At 37.4% G+C, this 25,805-nt stretch overlaps 1 protein-coding gene across 1 annotated transcript; it reads left to right on the forward strand.

The window, feature by feature from the left end:
* The first annotated feature begins 1,235 nt into the window (after positions 1-1,235).
* On the forward strand, positions 1,236-24,537 carry LOC139967495 (putative aminopeptidase W07G4.4). The gene is made up of 14 exons (XM_071971371.1): positions 1,236-1,397; positions 6,143-6,278; positions 7,239-7,387; positions 8,380-8,488; positions 9,296-9,420; positions 9,882-9,987; positions 10,719-10,880; positions 11,441-11,505; positions 12,833-12,948; positions 13,585-13,703; positions 14,640-14,723; positions 16,274-16,381; positions 22,327-22,458; positions 23,215-24,537. The coding sequence occupies exons 1-14, from the start codon at positions 1,261-1,263 to the stop codon at positions 23,344-23,346; spliced, it is 1,680 nt and encodes a 559-aa protein (XP_071827472.1). The 5' UTR covers positions 1,236-1,260; the 3' UTR covers positions 23,347-24,537.
* Positions 24,538-25,805: the final 1,268 nt, after the last annotated feature.

A 25,805-nucleotide genomic window follows, 5' to 3' on the forward strand; every position in this document is an offset into this window, starting at 1 on the left:
ATAAAATGATCATAACAGTAGAACATGATTGGCCCTTAGTTTACATAAGCACCACCCTACCACAAATAAAAAAAAATCACAAAGCTCAAGTTCTATGTATCCAAGTCATACAAACTGTGGTACCATATCACCTTCCCACCACAAATAAAAATGTTCTTAATTGCTACCCAATTAAGTATAAGGTCTATGTACCCAAGTCATACAGACTGGTACCCTATCACCACCCCATCCACACATAAAAAAAAAAAGTTCTTAATAATTGCTACCCAAATAAGGTTAAGGTCTATGTACCTAAGTCATTCAAACTATGGTATGGATCATACTCCTGCAAAATATGCCACAAACTACAAAAAAAAAATGAATTCCCACATAGCCATTAGCTTCCCTTCTCGTGTCTGTTTTTCCTGCTCCTTTTGTCCCTGGCTCACAACTATTGCAGTGTAAAAATATCACTAATATTATAGAGTACCATTGAAAGGGTACTTCAAGCCACTGCCATCCATATCATACAGCAGAGGGTGTAATGGTTAACATGAGGGCCCAGTTGCAAGGATTAGATGGGACCCCTCAAGCGAGAGAAGCAGGCAAACTATCTGCTTGGGTACCTTTTTGTTACCATAAGCGCCTTTTGGATGAGACTAGTTTAATTAATCAAGTGTTAGCTAATTATTTACCTCTTCAACATTAGAATCAATTATACAATGCTAACATATAATCGAATATCTGCTAGTATTAATTCAAACATATGACACCAATAGTTTGAATATATGTAAGCAGTATTAATATATAACTGATTGAAATTGAAGTCATGTCCATATTAATTCGAATTTATGTCTACATTTAAATGTCAGAATTAAATCCGATTCATGTCGTCAGTAGTACCTGCCGACGTTTGTCCACGGCGGCCTACCGTAGTGGACAGTGCACCCATTGAGTTCAGCCAAACATTGTTTTCCTCCGGAACACAACATCCTTTTTAAAGTTCCCAGGATCAGAAGGAAGATACCATTAACATAAAAAAGGATTATATAATTGTATTCATTTTTTGGATTATAAAAAACTTATCACATCAAGATAATTACACAATATTTTAATTCATTAGGTGTTGCGTTCTAACTTTTGACGGAAATATAAACAAATGGCGCAAAATAGTCCCATTTCAAATCAACTAATAATTTTGTGACCTCTATTAAAAAAAATAGAATCCCCGGAAGGTTTAATTGTACAGTCACATGCTCGTACGAACCCGACCGCTCTGAAATGATCTTTCGTGCACATCTCTCAGGCGTAATATCGAACGTGCCACGACTGTGCCTAAAAGTACCTACGAACAATTTCTCTAAGTGCCACTTGTATCTCGCCCGATATTTTCCCGGCACCACCATGGCTAATATAAGGTAATTATCAGAGAAGAATTACTTCAGTGTGTATCTTACATTATAGGACTAAACTCAAGTTAGGCTAGTTACGATATGGTCACAGGTTCCAACTTCTTTTCGGCTTAGGCACAGCTAAGGCATTACTTTGAGTGCACAATGTTGTATAGGGCTTCAGCAGCATGTAATTGTATTTGTAAGGTTGCTGTTGAACCACCCGCAAGAACACACAAATTCACGTTAAAATCGAAACCTCCTTCGAATATGTAAGGTAGCTTCACTGTTTACCAAACAGTGAAATGTCAGTGTATCTATTAAGACTAGCATATTCATTAGCTGGAATATTTTCTCTGTTTTGCATGTTTATTTCTCAACCTTGTGCTAATATGTTTTGGCTTCTGTAAATAAAAACAAAGTGGCTATTCTTACGACTAGTCGTAACAATAATTCCCTTTTACGCATGCACAGTTGCTTTAACGTGGCTGTTTTTACGACTAGGAGTAACAATATTTTCTGGTTAGGGGTTGGGTTAGGGTTAGGGTTACCCCTACTACATGCACAGTTCCTTTATTTACTTTACTGCGCATGAATTCGCCGATGTCGTAAGAATAGTTTATAAATAATTGTTACGACTAGTCGTAAGAATAGCCACGGCCAAATAAAGAAGGAAAAGTCGGTATAACTTTTTAACATTTATTAATATATCCATGTTCAAAGTGATATCTAGCTGTTCGAAAGCTAATGCAGGGTAAATGTTTAAGGTTAATTTGTGGTTATCCCTCAGACAACCAGGTCATGCTTTTTGTTTGCAGATCTGTAGAAATGTAGCGAATTAATTAAGGTAGGTGAGATGTTTAAAGTGCAATCGGAATTGGTGAAAACATCTAGTCGTCTGCTGGACAACCTCTAAAGCTCATTACGGTCGTCGGAACAGAAATTTGTTAGTCATGGATGTCAGGATGACAATTGAAATTTGCTCTGTAATGTATGACAAATGGAACAACAATCTTAAAGGTCTGCTGTGTAGACCCCAAATATAGAGCGTTACCATGGAAAAATTTCTTGCAATTACGTAAACGACCTGCCTTGGTCGTAAAATGACCTCTTTTTACCAAATAGTCTGCAATGCAATGAGGGTCTTTGTGTGAACACTGTATGATTAACTACACCCCTAGATGAACATATTTCCACACAGTGTTAAGAAGCTATGCAGGCTAATTGTACAGCCTGAGGTTTGATTTACGACCGTGGCAAGTCGATTACATAAGCACAAAACATTCCTAGCTATAGCGTGCTATAATTGGAGCCAATAAAGTGCTCAGATCGATCTTTCATATTTCAAACATGTCATTAATGCTTTTACAATATAGTCTGCTATAAAACTGCTGCTGCTGCTGTTTTGCCATAGTCCTCAAAGAACCGTCGGCATTCTCTTCTTGTGTATATACAAGAGAATTATAGACTAATAATCCGCTGGGACGTCACTCCGCTACGGATGCAGCTGGCCAGAACATACTATCATGTACAACCGCCCTTTACTACACGTACACCTACTGCTGGTGCTGCTGCGTGCCTTCAATACCATGGAAACCTTAGAATAACAACGCCAATCCGCCATACAGACTGCTCCCAAACCCAACCCATGGGCCCCGCTCGGTTTTATGGCGCCGACCGACCCGCCAGTCGCATAGTAGGTAATAATGGTTTCTTGTGTGCTTTTTATAAGACGTTATCCTGGGACTGACTAACCCCACACACAGCCTCCCCACTCTGCCTGGATGCAGTTAAACGTCATACCCAGGACACACTATAAAACACCTGATGATTATTTCTTGCAGAAAAATCCAAGACTGCTCAAATCAGTCAAATGCAACAGTTACTATCTAGAAGATACATGGCAATTAGTTTCTTGATTTAAATATTGAAAAGAATGAATAATCACATAACATGTCAGACAACAACAAGTAGTGACTTCAGATATTTGCTTCTTTAATTTTTACACAAATAATTGCACAACAACATAAATTTTAAAAATAAAAGAAATTGTACTGTACAGAATGTTATTATACAGACCTAACAAGATAATCCAGGAACTAAATTTATGTTTTCTGCTTATGAAAGAGGAACACATTCTCATGTCAAATCATCCTCATGTCAAATTCACCTTTATAATAATAATGCTAACATGGTACCTAGGAATGTTGAACATCAATTTCACCTGGATCAAATGATCATTTGCATCCGTCAAAAACAACTAATAGAACTCGGGCTATCCCGGTTTGAAGTCTTAGGACAATTGTACAAATCGAAAGTGAACACTATCCTTTGTCAGTCTGGAACGTGTTTCGACACTGACCTTGTGTGATTTATCACAGAGTGACTTTGTAAGTTATTTGAATGCAACTCTGCATCCAATTTACATAAAGAGATCTATGGCTGGCTTATATATATATATGGAACCATCCAACTGCAGATTTGGTCAAGGACAAGCAAAACAAAGTATTGGGTCCAAATGATGGTAGAAAAAAGATGAGTGTCAGCTAAGGATCTGTGTGACTGTGTAACATGTATACATGTAATGAAGATATAATGTGATGGTATAGCTTTACATTATAATAAGGTTGTTGTCGTGTTAGATCTCCACCTTCCATCTTCATAGTCTGAATATCACTGCACTACCTTGTCCTACCTTGAGTACCTCCCCTCGCTCCCCCCCCCCCATCCCATCCACACACTGCAGTGTGAAGGAAGGGATGGCCTTCACAACCTTATATTAATAAACGTTACCTTTAACCACATCAAAATAACCTGTTCTAAGATTGAAATATGGAATGCAAAAAGGGTCATATATTTCAAAAGAGCATTATGTAATCACAAGTCCTTTGAGCTTGAGAGAAAATTTAGAACCAATATAAAACATCTATTCAATGTATATTCTTTGATATGTATAGTTTTAATGCAGTAAATCCTTCCCTTTGAAACAGCAGCGCATTGTTTGTTATCATTACTCGGTATTAGAATAGTGTTAAGAATTGTTAAATTAACAAATATTCATAGTGTTGGAATATCAACAAATAAAACCTTGGTGATAAGGAAACTCAAATAGATTAATGAGTTGTCTGATTTTCTGACTGCATACATACTGATCCCCTTTTACTCCTGAGACAACTTAGATATGTTCACTTGTTATTGAGCCTGACTATTAGGTTGCAGTGCTTAACTGTATGTTGTTATTGATGGTGCATTGTGTATTCTTTTATCCCTCCCCCCTGTCACTGGTCCTTTGCGGTCAGGTCTGCATTGAAAAGTCTTAAACGGCATAGCCTTGGCTTGAACTTATTGTTCAGTAAATTTTTCTTTGTCAATTATCGAGATGATTAGCTAGCAGCATTATCATTCATATCCACTAGATCTTAGTAAATTTGTTCTGGGTGATTTTGTCCAGTAAGGTATTAAAGTATCTTTGGTTATTACACAACAGGGTACACAGCAACTATTAGTTTATATAGTACATTGGCAAATAAACAGTTTGAGAGTTCATTAGTTCAGCTTCTGATCAAAAAGATTTTTTCATAGATAGTTTTTGGGGTCAGTGATTTTATGCTATACGACCTATTGCTACTGATCATGTTTAATTGATCACTGTCACATTTTTTTCAGCAATGTGCAGCTTTTCCTTGAAACAATAGATAATCCCACTAAAAAAAACCTGATATTATGGCAAGCACTTGGGCAATCATTTCACAAACCAAAAACATAGAGATAATACAAGATGGAATGTTGTCTCCTTTTTGAATGGGTACATGCACCAGTTAACATACTGTAATTATATTCAAAATTATGAAATTATCTTTGGTAGTCTTTTGTGAGTTTTGTATACATAGCATAAACAAATCAAAACATTGGTACGGCATTGACCCGGCCTAGACTCAAAAAAAAGTTTTGGTTTCATCTTGTTAAGTGAATCACTTAATGCTGTGTGTCATTACAGGTTGATACTCATATCATCATGATCATTATCATCATTTTATCAATCTTATTTGAATACTGGCAAGGGTTTATCACAGTAATCTGTGGGCTAAGTTCATTGATTTGCCTTCATAGTGGATAGAGTTCAAGGTACAAAGTATAATGGACAAAAAGTAGTTTTATTATTTGACTGCTAGCATCATGCAATTTTAAATATTATTACAAAGCGATGTTACATTCCATTTAAGTTTGAATGCAAATTATGATATTGCTCTATAAAGGTATAGATAATCTTTAAAGGCCGTCCGAGGCGATAACTTCAACTGGTATCGTATCGCTAATTTCTATGCAAAATGAGCAACTTGCTATACCAGTGCAATGATGTAGAGCAGTGTTTGTATACAGAAAACATATTAAAGAGATCAAATTCATAGCCATAAAAACAGCTACACAAAATTTGCACACTAAATTATTCCTTGTGCCTGGTGAAAGTCATATGTCAGATGTCAGAAGTTGACATATTTCTGGAAAGTGTCATTTTGTACCAAATGTGAGCTAAAACCTAATCCAGAATTGATATAAAAGCCAGGGCACCAAAACTAAATTTCAGGCAGACGAGCTGCCCTTCGAGAGAAAGAATGCGTTGCCTTTCTGGTACAGGTTGAGTCCTGAGATGTAGAGAGATGCTATAAAACTAAGACCAACATTTAATACATATGTTATAAAAAATGCAAACATTTCCAGCCGTGAACAACGTCAACTTGTTAACTTTATATTTATGATCTTGTCATGTGTAGATTACCGTGTCTAGTTAAGGCTGCTTCGTTGGAGGACGCCAAGGAGTATGATGGCTTGGTTGTCGTATCGCCTGGTGTAGAGAGTCTCGTGGGCGAGCTTGCATTTGCTAAGGCTGCAGTGGATAATGCACTTAAGGTGAGACATTTTATCATATTTTTATTCCCAACTTGTTATTTGAGTGGAAAGTTAGAAAGATTGCCGCATGAAAAATACTAACAAAGATAATGTATAATCCACCATTTAAAAAAAAAAAAAAAGTAAAAGCAAAAACCTGAGAAAAACAAAGATTTTCTATCTGAGGCTTTTATATTTGCCACAGAACAGAAGAAACAAGAGGTAGTACTTGAGCATTCTTGGTATAATTTGTCAGTCGTTAAAACGGAAATTCAGTGTGATTGGGACTTTCAAGATGACTATTACTTTCTTTTTTGAACAATGACAGAGCTCTTTCGACATGTTGTAGCAACAATCGGTTTTATTTATTGTTTAAGCAGTTTGCTTCTTATTGTAAATATTTCTTGTTGCTATGGACCACCGTCCTCGCTACTCACAGAGCAATAATGAATTTTCTCGCGAATCAAACCTGTTAGGCTTTAATAACATGGAATAATAGTATTTATTGTTATGTTAGACCTTGCAAAAATGCAGAAATCACAATTTTCTTTAACCTCTAGCCTACATGTCTCCATTCTGCATTTGCACTCAAATCTATAACGGTAACGTTTTAGCTCTGTGTCCCGATTCACCTTACTTCAGGGTCACAAATTCCAGATTGTTATACATCCATTTTAATCTGGTTGGTTTTAAAGTTTTGGCGAAGTGTTAGGGAGCGTTCGGTAAAAAATTTGAACTTCTCAGAAAATCCAAATCTGTGCAGCACCAGCCAGTGATGTGTATTGATATTAAAGAAAACCTGCAAGAGGATTCATTCCAGATAGATTATGTGAACAGCTAACCCATCGCTTGAGGTTGACCTATACACCATGACTAGTGGAGGTTTATAGTTTCTGGAAATTGTAAAAACTCCATTTGTAAACTATTTCGTTGAATAAAGTTTGCTAGAGATTAACAATTTCTATTCTTTGCCAATTACAGTTGGATAAAAGTGTGAGCACAAGAGCAAGCCTTGTTCATCTACCTGATCATACCCTGGGACGGATGGTGTTCTCACCCACTGGTCCCTTGAATCGAGATTACGACGATGTCAGGAGGTTCGGGGAGGCAGCAAACTCTGGTGTAAAGCGGTTAGTTTTCGGCATATATTTAAATTTGGGTTTTTATAAGAAGTTCCGTTCTTACATTATTTGCGGATGCATATCAAGTAAGAAATTTACAGTCACCAAATTGTGTGGATGCAGCAAGTACTGCAGCTAGGTGTCATTGTTAGCCATATAGCTACTGAATATTCTCTGTATTACATGTATGCTGGAAGGCTCATATATATACACAGCTGATGTACACAACACAGCCTTGTCTTCTACTGTGACGGGCTTCAGTGTCACCATACATAGACCCACAGAAGTTTAGTTTGCTCTTTGCGGCATGCACATTGTGTCATGACAGCAGACATGTACAGGTAGCTGTGTAGAGGTACTGTTGACTGTGTTATAAAGCAATACACAGTATATGCTTGAACTGTTTGTTATAAAGAGATACACAGTATGCCTGAACTGATTGTTATAAAGAGATACACAGTATGCCTGAACTGTGTGTAAGTAGTGATTGGTAGGGTTTTTTGTCAGTAAATTGACCAGTCCCTGTTTATTCAATGCATCTAGAACACCATCATCTACAGAAGTCAGAATAGTTATAAAATTGTTAGCACTGTCAACCCTTATACGTGCTACTTGGTCAATTAGATATAGTCTGAAAGGCAGTCGCGTATAGTTTGCCCTTCACATCAGGCGACAATCTCATAAACAGTTCTAGCTCTTTCAAGATTTCTTTTAACCAATTTGGAGTACTACTTCAATCGCAAATAGGTTTGGTTACTCTTGCATGAAAAACCAACCAATGGTCAGTCAGTAGGGGCATACGGAACCCAAGACCTTCCAGATACCAGGGTTTTCTTCTTCCCTGTTCCAATGACTATATGTATGTAACCAAGGTACTGGCTCATATGTATGTAACCATGGGTACCAGCTCATTTCTTGTACAAGTTCAGCATCCATATGATCTAGTAGCTCATATATGGAGATATTCACTCTGTATGTATTAACATGTCTTTCTCCGATAGGGCTCTGGAGGCTGGTTTCTCGAAGCCATTGTTTGTCACTGTCTCAGAAAAGGAATACCCTGATGGTTCCTTGGTCAGTCTTCTCGGTGCACTCCATGCCCTCTACGTGGTAAGTGATTCTCCCAGATTATCTCCTACGCATTGTTTTTGCCAATTATTGACTGTTACGGTTGTCTCCATCATCACAAATGAGCTACTGTTATTTACAAGAACAGCCAGGAGGCCATCTCCACCCTCACCCCCCACCCCGATTAATTTTCATACCCATGAGCGTAATTGCCATCAAAGGTGTCGGTTTCACCCACATTGAACATTGTCCTGACTCCTGAACCCCAACCTGCCCCCTCCCCCTCCCCCCCCCCTCCTGTCTCTCTCGCCCTCATCTCAAAGCTATGGCTGTGTCTCTGATTACCAAATGCTATCGGTCAAGTTAAAATGCAGAGGGATTTTCTTTCAGATGTTTAACACGCACAATTGCTTGATAATCAAAAAAACAGAAAAACAAAAAACAAGTTAAATGAATAACTTGATTGTAGCTTGTCAAAGTTAAGCAAAGAGAAAGAAATAGAACCAAGTTTGATAGGTTCAAGGTAATAAACTGTTTTAAAAAATAATATAAAATAAAATAAAAGACAAGTGTAAAAGAAGAAAAGTTTAAATAAATATGTATACTCTTGACTGAATGTCTTCATGAGTATTGATTCATTGTAATACATATGTAACAACACACATAAAATAACACACTTAATATTAAACACATAATAACACACGCATAAAATGCTGGTTTGAAGTTTTAGAAAATTTATGACTTTTACTTCCATTTTAAAATGCTATTGATATAAGACTCGTAAGTTAAACACATGACAACGGAACCATTTGGTTATTTCATTTTATGCCGATCATTTTTCTCTTACAGCCCATCGAGATCAGAGAGAATATTGAGCCAAGAGCTCAAAAAGTAGAAGCCCTAGGTGTTTTCGATAAGTCCGCAGAGACGGCAAAGACGCTGGTGGAGAAAGCCATTGCTGTCGAGAGTGGAAGGTGAGAGACTTGATCTAGGAATGACTTTGCCTACAGAATAGCCATAACTTACAAAAACCAAACATTGACAGTATGATAAGTAGAATGATTTACAACCATTAGAATTAGTATAATTGATAGATTTCAGAATGTTAGATTAAGGAGAAATAGGACAGTGATGTTCCCTTTTTTATCCATAAAAGGGGTTTTAATGAGAATGGAATCAACCTTATAGGGATTGATTGGCTAGAGAGTGCAAACATAGAGCGGATATTGGCAAGTAACATTTGGCACCAATTACCCAAATCAGACATTTTCAAATCATCCTCCCCCTTCACCCTCTTCCCCTCCCCCACCCAGGGTCTGTCCACTACCTTGTCTTTTTTTCCTTACTCTGTTGTTCCTGATGTATTATTGATAATAGTTGATGTTATCATCCTTTGGATGGATATTTTACAGACATATCTCGCTTCATCTTGTAGGCTTGTCTACCGTGACATCGGTGGATCGGATCCAGAGCGAATGGCGCCACCAAATGTTGCTACTTATGTTCGTGAATTGTTCGACTCTGCTGACAGTCAAGTCAAGGTTCATATGATTCTCTTTTCTTTTCTTTTTTTCTTCATTTTTCCTTTGGCCTTCTTTCTAATAACATTGCGTCTGGCAATTTTCTCCTGCAAAATGACTCACTAAAATGTTACATTTATGAAATAAAAATGTTATTTACAAGAATCGCATCCAAAATTGCATTGGTATCGATTGCATTTTGGGTAAACAAATATTTGTTCAGTAAATTCTTGTATTAACATATCTTGGAAATGAAAATGACCAACTGCTTTGAGTTGACATCAGAATATATGGACAAGGTCTTGATATTCCCTTTTCAGTGTACATCAGATTGTTGCAAGTACAAATTTTGTCTCCTGCTACGACTATAACATGAGCATAAAATATGTCGTAACTCGGAAGCCGAGTGCAACTTAAAACTTACTGAAAACACGATCCGTCTTAGTTGTACGCAAACCCCATACACTAATTAAAAAAGAACAACAGCTATCAACATTACAATGGTCAAGTCGAATCCAGCTGAATTTGATTGAGCAATTTGTGTCAAATATTGGAAGAAAACTGCAGCTTTTATTGTCATTATTTCAAAGGCTAACTGTCAGCTAAAGGGATGGGGAAAAAAACTTCCATTCGCATTGTAGAGAACGGTGGTCCAGTGTGCAGAGTGAATCTGGCGGGAAACAGGAATTAAGTTACCAAGGCAACCGGGTACTTTCAAGTCATCTCTTCCTCCTCTTCCAAATTTCTTGTAGGTGGAAGTTTTGTCTGATTTACCTGCAATAGAGAAGGATTACCCGTTGTTTGCTGCAGTCAATCGCTGCGCTAGTCTCGTCAATCGGCACCAAGGCCGTATCATCAACCTGACGTACACCGGAAGCGGGAAAATTGAGAAGACGCTTCTCCTCGTTGGAAAGGTAAGGAGGAAGTTTGGACGTCTGCCGATATGAAATGTTTTGTTAAAATAGTGAGAATAACTAAGTTACATTTTGTTGCAAATATTAACTTAAAAAGAGAGGGAAAACTGTTTATATTTAAGTGCAGAATACCCGTGTATGTAATTGTATAATTGTGAGAGGGCAAAGTGAATCGGATGCAGATTAAGGACGCATTTAGATTAGATTTTAGATATATGTGGGAGTCATTGGGCATAGTAGGTTCTCCCCCAAAATATTAATTTACCTTGTCAGTTGTACAAAAATTATTTTAGGTTGTAGAGAGCTTGTTAATTCAGTTTCATCATAATTAGGATGTGGACTAATAGATCTATTTGTTTTGGTATTTCATTCACAAACATAATTAAGTGTATCAATTGATCACACCCATCGAAAAATTCAGCTGACACTCCAATGTTTGTGGTTAATTTGATGGTTTACTTAACGCAGTCTCAGTGGGTTTTTCTTACTCCTGCAGGTAAGTTTATGCAAGGAATATGTGAAAATGTAACATAACTTTATGTTATTATTTTATTTTACAGGGTGTGACCTACGACACAGGAGGGGCTGACATCAAGCATGGAGGACATATGGCTGGTATGCACAGGTAAGCATCCTTTAAAGAAATCATAGAGCTTTGCACAAGTGGAAGCGGGATTTGATTAGCTCTGGTCGTAAAGTCGAGAGCTTCAACCAGAAATTCAGATTGAATGCTACTTTTTCCGTCGTATAAGATTGTAAATATTCGACACAGATGTGTCTTGTCTTTCTGGTTTAAGGTCGACTCACTTGTGCTAAGTTATGAAGGTAATGCTGTTAAGATCACAGGTTATCACTACTTATACTGTTAGAAAGTTTAACATTTATTAATAGAATAACAGTATGTGATCTATAGTTGTTAATTAAAGCCAAGCTTTCACCTTTGCATGCGAGGCCCTGCTATTTGCATTACTCCCGCGCATTTGTCCCCGTGGACGCCCCCAATATTTGTATCTTTTATGCAGGCAAAACTGTGCAAATCTTTGTGAAAGGTGTTGCTCAACTGTGTATATCAAATGCCTATGAATATGTTAAAGTCTTTGAAATTACGCTTGCAAGTGGTTGCTCTGCAGACTAGTGGTGTATATGTGTGATTCCCTATGGCACAGTCTGCGGCACAGTGGCACTATTAAGTTATGTAAACAGGTTGAGTTTTGCATTACTTCCGAGATGCAGCTCAAAGCTAATATGCAGTGAACTAGAATGTCACTTATCATCACACTGTGAAGACAAGTACCTACTGAGTGGTGCTCAAATGACATAGAGGAACAGCTGGTAGCAGCAGCTGATTTACAAGAAAATATGGGGATAATAACATGGCTTGTAAATAAAATAACTATAAACTATAGGCGAGTGGAATACCAACCTTGAGTGCGTAGGTTGATATTGGTGACAGGAGGAACCACATGTTACCCATGGTAGAAGTCAAAGGTCGTTTATGGTAAATAGAGATCGGTTGTTAGAGCCTTGTAAACATGATAATTCAGCTCAGCTCAAAGTTTTACAAGTTTGCCAACTTGGTATTAAACTTGTAAAGTCAACTGTATGTAAGTTGTATACAGCTTTTTATTTAGTGAGTACCCTTTTATTGAGAATCTATTTGATTGTGTGATATGTCAAAGATAACTTACTGTCAACAAGGGGCAGTGCCTAGATACACATTATATATCTCTATGAAAACCCTGTGGTCATATGTGGTGAAGAGGGGTTTCAAAAGTAAATTCCTTGAGGAGACACACCTTGGGTAAACCTGACAGTTGTAAATGTTGTTGTAAAACATGATTGCTGAGAAACTGAAGTCCAAAGATGGAGACAGGTCATAAGAGGTTCAAAGAAGCACTTTATTTTCATGAAACAAAAAAAATCTTGTTTTGTTTGTTCTCCCTTTCACACAGGGACAAATGTGGGTCAGCATTTGTGGCTGGTTACTTTCAGACTTTGAACATACTGAGGCCACAAAACATTAAAGTGATCGGCCGGATGGCTATGGTCAGAAATAGCGTCGGTGTTGGTAAGCTGCATGTCTATCTCGAACAATTTTTTAAGTCAATAATTTACCCGTCACAGTCAATCTGGTTTGCATTCAATATACCTAATGATATGAAAAGTCTAATGAAGTAACGTCCCAGGTGCTTTCTAGTTTGTATCAAATGAAAATGTTCTGTGACCCGGGGTTACATGGTGTGCAGTAACACCCATTAAAGAAATGGTAAATGAAACGTCGCACTAAAACGAGTGCTGGCGGGAAGCTAAGTTGTTAGAGCACAGGACTTGTTGCCACTAAAGTCTCTATCCTGAATCTTGGCTCTGTCTAATCATTTGTTTGTACTTCATAATTTGCTTCAAATTTCACAGTTTTCTAATTTTCTTGTAAGCTTTGTTGGTAATCTTCTTGTGTCCAGACTCTGTTTGTATTGAGGTCAAACACTGCGAGTTCTGTAGTACATTGATTGTTACGTATGCACTTGGAGTAGCTGATTACATTAAAAGAATAGTCCAGGTCAACGTTTCTTTTAGATACGTTACAGAGAAACATAATCTAAGCATTCTAGTGAAATTTCTGACGAGAAATTTGTGGAAAATGGTAAATGAAATTTTAGATTTCTATACATGTTATCAAATGCTTTATTTCTCTCTATTCTAACAGAGAGTTACGTCGCCGACGAGATTATCACCTCGAGGGCAGGGGTCAGAGTTCGAGTGGGTAACACTGATGCTGAAGGGAGGATGGCCATGGCCGATCCACTCTGTGAGATGAAAGAATTGGTAAGAGTTTGCCATTGTTGTTGGCTACCTGATGATAAACCAAAGAGCTGGATTGGTCCTTGTAAATAATATGATCAACAAATTCCCAGAGAGAAAAATGAAAAATTGTCATAAAGAGCATGCAGACTCATAAAAACTAGACAGTTGTAATTATTATCTATGAAACCAGTAATTTCATATCTGTGGACGTTTCCTTCTGGCATAGTATGCTTGACATAACACATTAGATACATCTGCAAGAAGACAGCTTTAGCGATACTTGCTCATGCAAAAAAAATTGTGGCACATTATGCAATTTAGCTGTTTTATGTCCAAATATTTTTTAGGATTGTGACATCAGTAGGGTCATGAGGACATGTATCACACATAATGGAAAGACATAATTTCATAAGCAATTGAAAGGGGCTGTTATTGTATTTGATGTAGCCTTTCTACCCAGCTGTTGAATATTTACCAGGTTTTGTGAGATATGAATTTTTCATATTCAAATACATACAGACTTTGTTCACATGTCAGTATATCTGGTGACATTATCAGGAAAGATACTTTTGGAAAGGTCCAAATCATGGGCAACAAAATTGATGATTAATAACTTACTTTTCTATAGTATGGTAATAAAGTAGGTAATATGAAAGAAATAAAAAAAAATTGCTAGAATTTATGTACACTTTTTTCTTCAAAAGTTGACAGTAGTTTTTGTTAAATGGTGATTGAATCACTGTTTAGCAAATCTATCTCTCAAGAGACCATAAGTGCTTTGAAAAAATTATCAATAATAATAGTTGATTTATTGATAATGGTCTTTAACATACAAATACTGTTAAGTGAGCATTTCAGCAAAGGAGAAAAACCTAAACAGAGTGAATGGGGTGACAATGTCTCTTATACCAAACTAGGTTTGTGATTCATAAGTTGTTTCCTTGCGTTCATCTACAGGCATCGGGAGAAGTCAACCCACATATTTTCACCATAGCAACACTGACAGGTCATGCCATCAGAGCGGTCGGACCAAACTATTCTGTAAGTCCATTCACTCAAATAAAACTAGTACTTTGTGTCAGAAGTAAAGCTGCCTTACTTGTTTCATGATGACCATCGGTAGAATACCCCAGCTTAGTCATGACATCACTAGGTGGTCTTGGGAGTATTGCAGGAGTTGACCACAGCTACTGGTAGTCTGGCCTAACATTAACATAGCACAGTCATCATGGCCCCTGTCACTGTATGGTATATGGGTCGGAAGTGAAGTCAGTGTTTTTAGCAAACACAATAGTGACAATTGTTATAATGACACTGCTGCCAAACATGCAAATTTACTTCGGAGGGGGGGTGGGGTATTCTCTATATGTGGGTAATATCAGTCTCAAAATGTATAGCCTTTGTACATTTTGTTCAATGTCACTGCAAGAAGTGACATCAAAACCTTGACAACTATATGTTATGAAGTTGATTATGTTATATCTGATGTATTACTAGTATCATATCTTAAACTGGTTGTTAATTCAGAATAGCCAAGTCCCTGATTTCTTAGAATAGAGCTAGCAAGGTACCTCACCATTTTCATTCGTCAGTTCTAACTCATTATTATCGTAATCATTAATTGACCATTAACTTCTATATAAAAGACTGTATTCTAGTTATCAAACAGTGTTTTTCTAATATATTTAATTACATAGCAGATTCACCTCACCAATTTCATCCGTCAGTTCTAACTCATTATTATCGTAATCATTAATTGACCATTAACTTCTATATAAAAGACTGTATTCTAGTTATCAAACAGTGTTTTTCTAATATATTTAATTACATAGCAGATTCACATTGTGAAAGTATTTTAGGTCACTTAGTCGGTGCTTAAGGTCAGAAAGTGTTATTAGGTCACTAAGTTGATCCGGTCCAAGACAGCACTGAAGGAATTAAATTCCCGATTTCAACTTCTTTGTTATTCCAAGTTAGTCACTTCTCTGCTCATGGGCTTAATGACAACCCGGACATAAGCATTGATTTCACAGCCAAATATCTTATTCCGGGAACATTGACTTTCAAATAGACAGGACACCAAGAAGAAAACCAGAAACAGATTGTTTTCAGGATGGTTGTTGTTATTTTCTTTAAATTTTTGCCTGAAGACCAAGAAGGTCCAATGTTAGTTTACTCCAAAGATTACACACAGTTCCTTTTTAAACAATGGAATACTCAAATTTGCGGGGTTTTAACTGAGCAATCAGCAAACTACTAGTGAAACAGTAGAATAAGGAAGCACTTACTAGCAGGTAATTAATAGAATATCTGGTAGGTTGTTACTCTTGATTGACACCTAGGGTTTGCTTTGCCTCAATCAAACCAAGTTACAGTAGCCTTTTTTTCTTAAATATTAATATTAAAAGTGCAGATGTTCATCCAGCCTGTAAAACAAAATATGACCACTAAACAAATTTGTTGAAGATTTTTGTGTGTATCTGGGTTGGAAATGTCTTAGTCAAAGTAATATTTCAGGTGAAGATGAGTATTGTTTATGATGATGAAGAATTTACCCTTTCTTGAAAACCAACATCATTCCTTCTATACAGCTTGTGATGGACAATGGACCTGCTCAGAAGGAAGAGTTTGCTCAGAGCATTCAGAAATTTGGCCATACCATCGGAGACCCATTTGAAATCTCCACAATCCGTCGTGATGTAAGTACGAGTTTGTAATGAAGTCTGTTCTTATACTGTTGAGTCTCCACTCTCCTAAACAGCTAAGAAGAATCCTGTTTAATTTGGACTGTCAGATTGTAAATGTGTGATGCCATAGTGGGACTAGGATATGAAACCTTAAACTTCTCATCAAATTTTCAATGTAGAATGTTACCAGTGTTAATACTGAGACGAATGCCATCGTTTGGTCGTGTCGAGGACCGCACTGTAAATCAATATAGATTTCTTTAATCTGTATTCCTGTAATCCAAAGATTATTCAACGCAGAAGAAATGTTGAGTCGATTCGTGGTTTATTAGCTTTGATATCTGGTAACTATCTGTTAATCTGCTAATCTGTTAATCTGTCAGTCTGCTAATCTGTCAATCTGTGAATCTGGTAACTAAATAAATAAAAACGAAACATACATTTGTAATTAAACAATCAGGAAATCGATTAATGAATAAGTCAATTATTGAAGAATAAATACATAAATCCAAATCATACAGAATAAATAATCATGTATGCAACAAATATACAACGTTATATCAATAAAAACACAACTTACATAAAATCTTTGGTTTAACACTGGAAAATACTTCTTTCTTCAATACGTTCTTGATATCGACTGAACTCAAATTACGGTAAATGAACGTAAAGACAGAACCAACGAAAACAACAAATTTCAAACATATTCACGCACGCACGCACACTCGCACAAACACGCACACGCGCAGTAGCACTGCAACTTTACATGACGCACACTTCGTAACAATACACAAACAACACATCGTGTGAGCGCGTTTACACTCCCCCCTGTTAAATCATATGGATTTTACACACATTTACAACCAATCAAACAATTAAGTACACTGAGACAAAGTAATATATATTCAAAGAAAAATCAACAATGAGACTAATCAGACATTCTCTTTACAATACACAATTTCGTAATCGGTCTTTTGAGTATTTTATTACGAACCTTAACCTCAACGCTTCTTACTTTCCCATCGCTACTCTTGAAAACTGTAATGATTCTAGCTAAAGGCCATTTTCCGCGTGGAATTGTTTCGTCGGTGAGGAGAACTATGTCCCCAACGACAACATTTTCTTTCGGAACATTCCACTTATGGCGTTTTTGGAGGAGAGGCAGATACCAAACATTACCAGCCTTACCTTCACCTTGAACCTGTTCGGCATAACCTTTCGCAATGTAACCTTCTACGGTTTCTGTATACTTTTGACGCATTACATTGTCTCTTAATAGCTTACGTTTTATGTTTCTTAGACGTGATTCAGCTAACGGTTTATTGGAAGGCAAGAAATGGTAATCATCCTTCCACAGAAGTCCTATCTGGTAGTGACCTTCACTAGTAAGTCTTGTCAGTCTAACAAACACAATGATCTACTTCATCCTCCACCCAATCGAGAGAATATCTCTGTTATGTCAAACACTGCTGTTTGTGGTAGTAACGTTTTCTTGAGAATTCTGCCGGTTACAGTGACCGGTAACAATGGTAATCGGGTGCATACCCTGGCTATTTTGGACAGTGGGTCAGACACTACTCTGTGTTCAGAATCCCTAAGGAAGAAGTTAGGTGTTAAGGGAAAACCGACGTCTTACACGTCTTCGACGGTTAACGGAGTCGAACCTAAGATCGGTTCAACATTTGATATTAGCGTCAAAGGGGAGAATGAAAGTAACGATTTGTCAATAACTGCTCTCTCTGTTCCAAAACTACCCAATAGTGATGAGAGTGTCCCCTCTGCTCGTGACCTCAACCGGTGGCAACATTTGAAACTTATTCCCTGGGGGGATATCTCAAGATACAACCTTGAGCTACTAATAGGGGCGGATGTTCCCGAAGCATTTTGGGTTATGGATGAGAGGCGTGGTGGAACGGGGGATCCGTATGGAGTAAAGACACCCCTTGGTTGGTCTGTTATGGGTCCTACAGGTTTCAGTGGTCGTAGCGATAGAAAGAACATCCATCGTATATCTTGTTGCTCGAATGGAGAGATCTTAAGTTTACTTAAAAGTTCTTGGTCTGTAGACGATGCGAGTATTGGTGAAGGTGATTCTGTCCAAGACAAGAGAGCCAAAGGTATATTAGAATCTACTGCCTCACCATCCAGTTGTTCATCCCCACAAAGACAAGGTCAGAGTAGTCTATGATTGTGCAGCGAAGTGGAGGGATACTTCATTAAACTCGTGTTTATTGAAAGGCCCAGACACGATAAACAGTCTCGTGGGTGTTCTCCACAGATTTAGGCAGCAGCGAATTGCACTAGTTGCTGACGTAGAGGCAATGTTTCACCAAGTGCAGGTGATAAGCGAAGACCGCGATGTCTTCAGGTTCTTGTGGTGGCCTGGCGGTAATCTAGAAAGTGAACCGCTTGAATATAGAATGACGGTGCATCTCTTTGGTGCCACGTCAAGTCCAGCTTGCGCCGGCTATGCGTTACAGCGCACGGCCAGGGACAACGAGTTACATAATCAGGACATTGTAGGTAAGAAAGCCATTCAGTTCATAAGGAACAACTTTTATGTTTCTTAGACGTGATTCAGCTAACGGTTTATTGGAAGGCAAGAAATGGTAATCATCCTTCCACAGAAGTCCTATCTGGTAGTGACCTTCACTAGTAAGTGAGGCAGTAGATTCTAATATACCTTTGGCTCTCTCGTCTTGGACAGAATCACCTTCACCAATACTCGCATCGTCTACAGACCAAGAACTTTTAAGTAAACTTAAGATCTCTCCATTCGAGCAACAAGATATACGATGGATGTTCTTTCTATCGCTACGACCACTGAAACCTGTAGGACCCATAACAGACCAACCAAGGGGTGTCTTTACTCCATACGGATCCCCCGTTCCACCACGCCTCTCATCCATAACCCAAAATGCTTCGGGAACATCCGCCCCTATTAGTAGCTCAAGGTTGTATCTTGAGATATCCCCCCAGGGAATAAGTTTCAAATGTTGCCACCGGTTGAGGTCACGAGCAGAGGGGACACTATCATCACTATTGGGTAGTTTTGGAACAGAGAGAGCAGTTATTGACAAATCGTTACTTTCATTCTCCCCTTTGACGCTAATATCAAATGTTGAACCGATCTTAGGTTCGACTCCGTTAACCGTCGAAGACGTGTAAGACGTCGGTTTTCCCTTAACACCTAACTTCTTCCTTAGGGATTCTGAACACAGAGTAGTGTCTGACCCACTGTCCAAAATAGCCAGGGTATGCACCCGATTACCATTGTTACCGGTCACTGTAACCGGCAGAATTCTCAAGAAAACGTTACTACCACAAACAGCAGTGTTTGACATAACAGAGATATTCTCTTGATTGGGTGGAGGATGAAGTAGATCATTGTGTTTGTTAGACTGACAAAAAGTGCAAACGGTATCCCTTCTACATTTAGCCACCGAATGACCAGGAAATAGGCACCTAAAACACAACCTCTTTGTCCTAACAATGTCTAGCCTCTGGTTGTAACTCATGTTGCAGAACGACTCACAGTCAAAAATCCTATGATCATCATCACAGGCAAAACACTTAAGAGATCTACCTTTCATAAAATTAGATTTCACGCGAGGTTTCTCGTCACTCACTACGCTACTCGACTTGCCTATATTCCTACCAAACATGTTAGACGAAATTTCAGCTTGACCTGTCAGATACGATAGAAGGTCATTAAATTCTGGTTCTCTACTCTCATGTATCTTTTGGGCGACATTTGCCCACCCAGTTTGAAGATAAACAGGTAACAAACTGTGAATCTTAAGAAGGTTACTTGTTGAATTTAGGTCATTTACATACCCCATCTGAGTTAAGGTAACGTAACACCTCTGCATTTCGGATATGAGCTTCCACAAGCTTTCTCCGTCATTAGCCTTAATCGATTTGCGACTAACCAATTTACTCATCAAAGAATTCAGAATCAGATGCGGTTGACCAAATTGACGTTTCAAAATTGCCTTCGCGCTTTCGTAACCTTCGTCACCTAGAAGCGCGCAACTTTCGATGCAGAAACGCGCTTTACCTTTACATAGCTGCAGCAAATACTGCAAACGCGCGGCATCGCCGCTCAATTTACTTGCCACGTTAACTTCGAAATTGGTTATGAAGTACCAATAATCTGTGGGGTCTCCATTAAACTCAAATACCTCAGCCTTCGGTAACTCTAATGCCAATTTGAGTTCGTTAAACCCGAATACATAGTTGGAATCACAACTAGAACTATACCTATTTGAACTTAAATGTGGAAGACCTTCACCATTCTTCATGTCTACGTTACTATTATTACCATCGGTAATAACATTAACTTCCTTAGAGCTAACACAATGACTAACGTTACTATTCTTAGTAAAAATACCGTTATCATCATTGTCGGTTAACCTCTTTTCCTCGTCGCCTTCGGGAGCTTCTGAGATCCTCTCGGGCCCTTTTCTGCTGAGGTCTACATACCTCTCGACTTCGATCTTTACGGCGATGAACTTGCTGACTACGTCCGCCATCCATTCTTCTTCCAAAATAAACTTATCTTCTTCCAAAAGCTTTTCAATCACAGCTTGATGGGCCTCTTCTATTGCTTCTAAATTTGTATTCGCTTTCTCTAAGAGTTCCTTCACAGAGTCTATTCCTGCGTCCTCTCTAATGAGAGTAGAAATAGAATTAATCGCTCTAGTCAAGGTCCCCTTCTTATTCCTGCGCCGTATTAACAGCGTCTTCATCGTAAGGGCTTCGTCCGTTGACATCTTCAATTATAGATTTTATTTACTGTAAATCAATATAGATTTCTTTAATCCGTATTCCTGTAATCCAAAGATTATTCAACGCAGAAGAAATGTTGAGTCGATTCGTGGTTTATTAGCTTTGATATCTGGTAACTATCTGTTAATCTGCTAATCTGTTAATCTGTCAGTCTGCTAATCTGTCAATCTGTGAATCTGGTAACTAAATAAATAAAAACGAAACATACGTTTGTAATTAAACAATCAGGAAATCGATTAATGAATAAGTCAATTATTGAAGAATAAATACATAAATCCAAATCATACAGAATAAATAATCATGTATGCAACAAATATACAACGTTATATCAATAAAAACACAACTTACATAAAATCTTTGGTTTAACACTGGAAAATACTTCTTTCTTCAATACGTTCTTGATATCGACTGAACTCAAATTACGGTAAATGAACGTAAAGACAGAACCAACGAAAACAACAAATTTCAAACATATTCACGCACGCACACTCGCACAAACACGCACACGCGCAGTAGCACTGCAACTTTACATGACGCACACTTCGTAACAATACACAAACAACACATCGTGTGAGCGCGTTTACACGCACTAAGGACCTTTTTATAGATTCATCATTTGCAAAGGAAACCACAAAAAAATTTGGTCTGAAATTAAGACTTGCTGAAGGCTTTGGCCTTGCTTTAAATGGAATTAGGGTTTTATTAGGATGGTTTGGGGACAGTTGTTCATCACAGTCATCTGAATCAGATAGACCAGATAAAGTGGTCCGGTTTGTGTCTCCTTTAAGGTGAATTCATTATGTTATTAAGATCGGTATCTTGAGTCCAGTGATGATTTATATTTGTTCTAGTATAATTGTTTGTCTGTAGGTATTGTTCTTGTATAATATCTGTTGTTCTAGTATTGTTTGTTCTAGTTTACTATCAGGTTCCTCCCCCTCCCCCCACCCCCATGTTTTGAATGACTGTTTATTGTATCCCTTAAAATAATAAAACTCCAGTGACTACTTTCTGAAAAAGGTTGCACATACTAGCAAACTCTAGTTTAGAGGGAATGCACTTCACCTTTCACGTAAGATTGAAATACCTTTGAACCCTACCCCTGTGAACAATTCAATGTATTATTACTATGCTAACATTCTTGATTTGTTTCTTTGCTATCGAAGGACTACGACTTCTGTCGAGGCAAGTCTGAATACGAGGATGTCTTACAGTGTAATAACCAACCATCGTCTGCCACTCCGAGAGGCCATCAATTCCCTGCAGCCTTCCTCATTGTAACCTCTGGTCTTGACAAGGTATTGCATAGTAGTTAAATCCTTTGTGAATGGTAAATTTCAGAAAATTTGTTGATATATGTAAAGAGCATTTATGGACTTTTCAAATTATTCCAAACTGAAGCCGAGTCAGGCCTTGTTGAATTGTTAGCTAGGGTATCAAAACCCTGATTAACATGTTGTCACTTGTATCAGTCAACACTTCATACATGGCTACCAGACAATCTCGGAAGAAATGGTTTTAAGTGCTTCACATAAACAAATGTTGTCAAGGACATTACCTGGACATCAATATTCAAGAGGAGGGGTAGGGCTTCAGATAATGAGGGATAGTCTGTGTATGGTATAAAGAAAGAATCCCTCTACATTTGTGAAGGAAAAATTCTTCTGTGTGACATTATTTATAATATGTAATAGTTTCTGAGGGAGGTGATAGAGTATAATTAAAAGCAAGCAAAAACTGAAAACACCAAAAGCCCAATAAAAGTTAAGTTTCTGATAAATTTGTAAACCCTGGGTGTGCATGCACCAGAGCTTGCCAAACGAGATAGGCAGCAAATAAGTTTGTTAAAAGTTTGTTTTAAAGTGTAGTTTTGTGCAAGATTTCATCAAGAGCTGGAAAGTAAGACTAGTCAGTACTCAAATGATATTTGGTTAATACATTCAACATAGGCCTCCCACATTGTTCTTTTTATAACTTTCAATCAATCCTTGTTACACCCTCTCCCAAACCCATGTCCATATAATTAACATTGTTTTCTGTCTTTCTTCCTACAGCATGGCAAAGATTCCAGCAAACCGATCAAATACACTCACATTGATATTGCAGGGTCATCAGGACCCTTCCCTGGAACCCCAACTGGAGCTCCAATACCAGCCTTCACTGCTAAATACTTATTCAATCAATGAAATTGATAATGTTTGAAGATTATTATAAGTAATCCTGAAGAAACAGTGTCTCTATCACTTTAACTAGGTCTGTTTAGGTTTTGTTTTCTGTAACATTCAACTGTTTACTTTCATTTATTTTCTCAATGAGAATGGCTGACCAAAAGAGGATGAATTAAGAACAAGTTATTAGGGACTCAGATCAATAAATAAATCAATAAGTGAATCAAATGAATCACCAGGAATTTAAGGCAGTTATGGACTCGAAAAATATTGAAAAAAATGCACAGAAGTTAAATTGTCCATGCATATTCCAAAATTACTTTGTCTACTGTTTTATTCCAGTCCACAGTTTGATGAAGCAAATAGTCACTTCACAACTTGAGTTATGAAAATAATCTGCTGCTTACATTGTTTAACTTTATCATATTCACTAAAATCTGTTAAAGCGTTATGACACATTTTTGTATGCAACTCTGTTTTGATTTAACACTTACTTCTAATATCTAAAATATGGACCAAGTAGTGTAGTTTACTGCTGGTAGTAACTTTGTGTACCCACTTTCCTTCACAACTTGAATTATTAAACTTATCTGATTCTTACATTATCTTTCTCATATTCACTAAAATTCTGTGAAAGGGTTGTCACATTTTTGTATGCAGCTCTGGTTTGATTTAACACTTACTTCATCTAATTATCTAATATGAGGACCAAGTAGTGTGTAGTTTATTCTTGGTAGTAGTTTTGTGTACCCACTTCCTTCCCAACTTGAGTTATTAAAATAATCTGCTTCTTACGTTGTTTATCTATCCCATATTCAGGGGTTATGTTGCATTGTTGTTTACAGCTCTGTTTGATTTAACAGTTCTTCTAATGTCTCAAAAGGGCTAAGTGTGGACTTATTACTGGTAGTGTACCCAGGGTGTATGTAACCACTATAAGACCTGAAGGTTACTTAAGACAAGTTGAATGTGTGTGATAAACCAGCCAAAAATTGATACCTTTCTGACCAGTACTTGGCTATGGCTGCAACAGGTAAGGTCTGTAGTTATGGAAGAATTCTACATTGAGAATGACAATAATTAGTAAGAATATTGAAAAGTTGCGACCAACATTTAACTTTTCAGTTTTTCTTGAAACCAATCATGTATTTTTTTTTAACAGCTAAACCTAATACTGACAATATATATCAGAATAATGAATATAAAGTACACTTTCTTCTTTGTTTTGCATTTTGAGCTTAACTTGTTAGCAAACATTAGTATTGAGGACTGCTGGACAAGTGCAGTGGTTTCTGTTTACTCAGTGGAAATTGAGTTCAGTTTTGGTACACAAGGTGTAAATTTTAAATGTTATCTTGGATATGGTCTGTGAGAATTGATTGAATATTCAACAGGATGCTTAACAATATGTTACTGTTTTCTTCAGTCAAAAATAGATATTCACCTTAGACTATTGTTTCAAGGGGGGGGGGGGGGTGGGGCACAAACTTTGCCACTGTTGTCAGAGTGGTCTGTGTTGGACATTTTCACATTCACAGATGGGTAAATAAAAAACTTTTCTGCAACCTTCATCTGTTCTGCTCCATATCTGAAGGAAACTTGTATAAATACTAACAATTTGCAATGAATTTCCACTAAGGGCACACATGCAGGTCCCATCTGCCAGGAAATAGTTACTACGTACAAGTGTCATTCTTCTTTTGGTGTATTTTGTAGGTTGCTGATGCTAGGTTGAAAGGTGTATAAAGCTTTTAATTCCCTATAACATCTGCAATTGTACTATTATTTTTTCAGGACAGCTAACATGTGTATCATTGACATACACAGCAGTAGGTTAATTCAAAATCACCATCTGAAGAACATAGTGCCTTTCAAGACATCAACCAATTTGGATCATGTCACGTTTAGTGTCTACACCTGTCGTAGAGAACTGTGGAAAAGAAAATAGAAAAAAAAAAATCATGAAAAAGGACGTATTGTTGAGGTATTTCGATGCTACTAACAGATATGTTACCAACATATAAAATATTGTAAGCTGTGCTTGCCTTATACAAGAATTTTACGGTCACCCTTCATCAAGATTACCTGATTATGGCAATTGCCAAATCTAGCATTCCTCAGTTGTTGAAAATAATCTCTAGGCAAGATCTCTAGGAAACTTCTAGGGACAAACTTTTGAACACTTATTTGGTAAAATTGGAAGTTGTAGTGTTTCACATCAAAATTCAACATATATTGAATAACAAACAACATATACCTGTTAACGTCTTGACCGAAAAAACAAAAAGTTCTATAATGCAGTTTTTGAATGTTAACTGCAGATAGAAAGTCTTGCATGGTTATACAAAGCATCAGCTATTCTGAAGTTTGTCCACAATGTGTCAACATAAGCACTTCTGGTGTATCATAAACTTGTAACATGTATGCACTCACCTTTCAAAACTAATGGCACAAGAAGAATGGCACCATATGCATTG

This window comes from Apostichopus japonicus, chromosome 5, assembly GCF_037975245.1.
Source record: "Apostichopus japonicus isolate 1M-3 chromosome 5, ASM3797524v1, whole genome shotgun sequence".
Classification (NCBI taxonomy): Eukaryota; Metazoa; Echinodermata; class Holothuroidea; order Aspidochirotida; family Stichopodidae; genus Apostichopus; species Apostichopus japonicus.

What these genes read in the sequence shown, in the direction of transcription:
- LOC139967495 (XM_071971371.1), top strand. Translation starts at nt 1,261, where the DNA reads ATGATCTTTCGTGCACATCTCTCAGGCGTAATATCGAACGTGCCACGA. An exon ending in CAGTGGATAATGCACTTAAG is followed by an intron (nt 6,279 to 7,238) that starts GTGAGACATTTT and finishes TGCCAATTACAG; the next exon opens with TTGGATAAAAGTGTGAGCAC. An exon ending in CATATGGCTGGTATGCACAG is followed by an intron (nt 11,506 to 12,832) that starts GTAAGCATCCTT and finishes CCTTTCACACAG; the next exon opens with GGACAAATGTGGGTCAGCAT.